The sequence below is a fragment of the Pollachius pollachius genome, assembly GCF_949987615.1.
Source record: "Pollachius pollachius genome assembly, chromosome: 3".
Lineage (NCBI taxonomy): Eukaryota > Metazoa > Chordata > Actinopteri > Gadiformes > Gadidae > Pollachius > Pollachius pollachius.
Genome location: NC_136936.1, coordinates 46,478,964 through 46,483,963, shown reverse-complemented (window position 1 = coordinate 46,483,963; position 5,000 = coordinate 46,478,964). Strand labels below are relative to the sequence as shown.

The 5,000-nt window shown below is 58.7% G+C and overlaps 1 protein-coding gene across 1 annotated transcript in view; it reads left to right on the top strand.

Annotated features, from left to right (window-relative positions):
- Window positions 1–2,024: 2,024 nt before the first annotated feature.
- The window catches only part of arhgef49 (Rho guanine nucleotide exchange factor 49), a gene marked incomplete at both ends in the record, with an annotated part of 15,658 nt that continues 12,682 nt past the window's right edge, over window positions 2,025–5,000 (top strand). The window contains 6 exon segments of the mRNA XM_079733837.1: window positions 2,025–2,030; window positions 2,301–2,567; window positions 2,642–3,114; window positions 3,116–3,687; window positions 3,783–3,938; window positions 3,941–4,022. Coding sequence (XP_079589963.1) covers window positions 2,025–2,030; window positions 2,301–2,567; window positions 2,642–3,114; window positions 3,116–3,687; window positions 3,783–3,938; window positions 3,941–4,022 — 1,556 coding nt within the window.

Sequence of the window (5,000 nt, the reverse complement as noted above, 5' to 3'; positions counted from 1 at the left end):
TGGCGGTCTGGTGCCAGAGAAGAAGAAGTGTGATAGGAATCGAAATGGGGCCATTACGTCTGTGTGTGTGTGTGGATGTGTGTGCCTGTGTGGATGTGTGTGTGTGTGTGTGGGGGGGGGACGTGTGTGTGTGTGTGTGTGGATGTGTGTGTGCGTGTGTGCATATATGTGTGTGTGTCGACATTTGCGTGTGTCTGGGGATGTGTGTGTGTGTGTCTGAATATATGTGTGCTTGTGAGAGTGTATGTGTGTCTGCATGTGTATATGTGTGTGTACACGTGTGTGTGGGTGTGTGTGTATTCGTCTGCATGTGTATATGTATGTATATGTGTGTATGTGTGTGTCTTAACGTGTGTGTGTGTGTGTGAGGGGGGGGGGGCGACTGCTGGCCGATGGGCATTAGGGAGCGTTTGTGACTAACGATGATTTGAGTTTCATTACTCATCCCGAACCACGGCGGGATCGGCCCTCGCCCGACGCTCCATAATCGGAACGATGATAACCACCACCACGGTCATGACCCCTTAATCCTCCACCCAGACCCCCACCCCCCTCTCCTGCTCCCTCACTCACTATGGCGGTGCTCCAAATACACTGATCATGAGACAAGAGGAGAGAGCGAGAGAGAGACAGAGAGAGAGAGAGAGAGAGAGAGAGAGAGAGAGAGAGAGAGAGAGAGAGAGAGAGACAGAGAGAGAGAGAGAAAGAGAGGGAGAGAGAGAGAGAGATAGAGAGAGAGAGAGAGAGAGAGAGAGAGAGAGAGAGAGAGAGACAGAGAGAGAGAGAGAGAGAGAGAGAGAGAGAGAGAGGGGAGAGAGAGAGAGAGAGCGAGGTACGGGGTGTAGAAGCATGAGTTCACTGAGTTCTTAGCAGCCTTGTCGCCTGGTGGGGTGTTTGTGTGTGTTTGTGTGTGTTTGTGTCTGTGTGTGTCTGTGTGTGATTACTGAGAAGGAGGGAGGTTGTTATCTTCATTACTATCCCTTCGCCTCGGCTACAGCTCACTCCACCACCGCCGCTGCTCAACTCATTCTGTCTATCACCTCCCCCTCCCCCTCCCCCTCCCCCTCCCTCCCCTCCCTCCCTTCACCTCTCTATCTCCCTCCCCTCCCTCCCTTCACCTCTCTCTCCCTCCCTTCCTCCCCTCCCTCCCTTCACCTCTCTCTCTCGCTCTCCCTCCCTCCCCTCCGTCCCTTCACCTCTCTCTCTCCTCCCTTCCTCCCCTCCCTCCCTTCACCTCTCTCTCTCGCTCTCCCTCCCTCCCCTCCGTCCCTTCACCTCTCTCTCTCCCTCCCTTCCTCCCCTCCCTCCCTTCACCTCTCTCTCTCCCTCCCTTCCTCCCCCTCCCTCCCTTCACCTCTCTCCCTCCCAGCCCCCCCTTCACCTCCCTCTCTCGCTCTCCCTCCCTCCCAGCCTCCCCTTCACCTCCCTCTCTCGCTCTCCCTCCCAGCCCTCCCTCCCTTCACCTCTCTCCCTCCCCACTCCATCCCTCCCCGTCTATCTTTTATGACCTGCGTTCACCCGTGTCACCGGGCTCTCATCGCTCAGTTCTATTCTTATATATACCGCTAGTTTAATTTGTCAATGGCCATTACAGTAAGCTAATTGTCCTGCCCTTTTAGGACCTCGGCTGTGAATCCAATCCTGTCCCAAAGGGGAACGGTGACGAAGAGAGAGCGAGGAGAGCGGGGCTTTTGTTAAACAAATGAATGCAGGCATAAATAGAGGCTGAAGTCAGGGTTAGGGCCATTGTGTCTGTCAGTGTGCGACAACCATCCCTGTCTTCCAAAGCTGGTTTGTGAAGGCCCCCTACAGTACAGCGAGTCTGTTGGGCTTTTATCTCTGTGGCATTGTCAAGGGGGGGATCTCGGGTTTAACAAGGACTAGAATGAGACCTTCTGAGAGCATTGCAGGCATTGCGCCCTGTGTCCTCAACTTTCATCAGAATTTGTATTATGTTATAATTATGATGGAATTTAATCCGTGGGCTAACACTGGGTTTTGGTACACTGGCATTCATGCTAAAGATGAAGGTCAAGGTCTACACGCACACACGCACACACACATACACACAACGCACATCAACACACACTCGCACACACGCACTCACAGATACACATACACACACCTAAGTAGGATTCGAATGGGGATGACAATCTGCATTCCTGAGTGTCAAGTGTGTGTGCGTGTCCTTCTGTTTGTCTGTGTGTGAGTCCTTGTGTGTGTGTTTGCGTGTGTCAACGTGAGGATTTGCTCCAGTCCTCCATTCTGAACTCTCCCTGTCCTTCATCCCCCCCTTCCAGGCCCAGGGTCCCCCTGCCTTCTGCCTGCCAGCCTCAGGGCGTCTGGCCGAGCCGGCGGCCATGCCAGATGTAAAGTCCCCTCCATCATGTGACTACCCCCTGGCCTCCTCCAACCCTACAGGCTCCCCCTCCAGGTGCGCCTCCTTCTTCAGCCAGGACATGGAAGTGGACCCCTGCCTCCCCAGCCATCCCCTGTCCCCCGGCGCCCTGCCCACGTTCCCCCATCACGGGCACCGCCTCCCGCAGTACCCCCTGGGCCTCCAGGGGGCGCCCTTCATGTCCAGGTGCAACAGCAGCACCCTGCTGAGTAACCTGGGTTGCGGCCCTGCACCGGCCGGCAGGCGGCCTACGGCCCGGGGCCGCTGCAGGGGCAGGACCCCTACGCCTGCGTCCAGGGCGATGGCGGTGGTGGCGGCGGCGGCGGCCGGCCCTACCGGAGCATGGAGAACCTGCACTGGAACAGCGTGGCCGACCCCGGGATGTACGGGCTCGCCGGCGGCCCCTTCAGGAGCATGGAGAGCGAGTTTGTGTTCCGCTGCACCGAGACGAGCCACTGGTACGACGGGCCCCCGGACGGGGCCGGCATGGGGGTGTACGGGCTGATGCCCAGCCCCGAGAGCCTGGCGTTCTACCCCCGGCGAGGCCTGCCCCGGAAGGACCTGGCGCTCTTCCCCCATTGGCTGTTCCCCGGCGGCGTGGACGAGTGCGACGGCAGGAAGGGCCTGCGGGAGAAGCTCCGCCTCCAGAGCGCTCGATCAACGGCGGAGCCCTCCAAGCACCTCCCGCTGCGACCTCAGGTGGCCCCCGGGACCCCGATCACACAGGGGCCCCCGCGATCGCCAGGGGATGCCTTACCTCCATCCCGCGGGAGGCGGGGCCAAGCTGCTGGGCGCCGTGCGGCTCACCAGCCCGGAGGAGATCAAACAGGAAGTGCTGCGGCGCCTTCAGCTGCGGCGGCAGAACAGCAGCCCCGACCTGGCTCTCCACAGCGCCCCCCGGAGCCCGGTGGTGCTCAAGTCCTCCTACACCACGGACAACGTCCCCGCCGGCGACGGGGACGGGGACGGGGGCGGGCCGGACCGCGCATCGGAGCGCCGCCGGCTCCCCGCCGGCCGCCTGCACATCCCCACCTTCGAGGAGTTCAAGAGGATGAGGAAGAGCGCGGACGGGCAAGGCGCGGGCGATGCCCGCGGCCCCGCGAACGCAGAGGAGGCGGAGCCCGGCGGGCTGCGCTCCCGCGGGAAGACGGACGCCTGTGCGACGTGCGGATCCGGGAACGCCGGCAGGATGGAGGGAGACGGCACGGAGGCGGCCGTCGTGGGAGACGGCGGACCAGACAGGACGTGCGACGGGGATGCGATGGCGTCGAGCGACGAGGGCCCGCCCCGTACCGCAGGCCGGTCAGGGAAACCCGGCCAGTGTAGCGCCACGCACGGGTCCTCGCCCATCCGCACGGGCCCCGCCCACCGCTCGCCCCTGCAGTCCCTGGCCGGCTCCACCGCTCCGGGGAAGGGCCCCGGGCCCCTGCGCGGCCAGGGGGCCGGAGGAGCAGTCTGGAGGGGTCCGGGGGGAGGGCCGCGCCCCCCAGGGACACCAGGGAGCGGCCATCAAGCTGCTGCCCCGCCCTGCTGCTGGACGGACGGAGCTGTCCAACTACGGGGCCAAGATCTACAAGATGAAGGACGGGCTGATCGGCTCGGCGCTGGACCTCATCATGAAGAGGTGTGTTGGGGGGAGAAGGGGGCCGGTGGCCGGGGGCCGGGGGCCGGGGGTGGCTGGTGGAGGGCTGAGGTGCAGCTGATTGAGTTATAACCAGATTAGCTCTAGAAAAAGGTTTAGCCACCGACCTGTGTCTTCAGTAGACACTTATTCTCGCATCAATACACATACAGTTGTGTGTTTGTGTTTGTGTGTCCTTTTTTGTGTGTGTTTTTGTTGATTTATGTTCATAAAAATAAGTGGGTAAGTGTATGTTGGTATGACTGTGTGACACTGTCCGTGTGCACATTCATGTTCATAAAATAAAGTGCATAAGCGTGTTTTAGTGTGTTAGTGTGTGTGTGTGTGTGTGTGTGTGTGTGTGTGTGTGTGTGTGTGTGTGTGTGTGTGACTGTAAACATGTGTGTAAATGCCTGTTTATAAAACTCAGATCAGATCAGTTCTGGATATTCCTCATCAAAACGGTGTTTGGTAGTCATCTAACCCTCCAGAAATAACAAATCAAACATCATACATCAAGGAAGGTGGTAAACAAATGAGCAGTGAACATATAAGAGCACGTCACTTGCCAATGACCCTGCTCTAAGCTCTGAATCATAGGCACCCAGGGTGGCATATGCGCGTGCTGTGTGGAGTGGTGAGTCACTCGAGTCTACCTCCTGTGGGTCCATTCATGCTGTGGTCGGTTGATGTACAAATTGCTCTCGGTTATTCTTCTAACAGCTGTTGGATCAAACAGGGCCGGCTCCCCTCTCTGGGAGGAAGGGAGAGCGAGAGAGAGATAGATAGACAGTGAGGGAGAGAGAGAGAGAGAGAGAGAGAGAGAGAGAGAGAGAGAGAGAGAGATGGAGAGAGGATAGTATCCACACTGATAACATGGGCTGTGTGTGAGCGAGCAAGTGAGCGAGTCTGTGAGTAAATGTGTGAGTAAATGTTTCTGTATGAGTGTGCAATGTATGCACGCGTGTGTGTGTGTGTGTG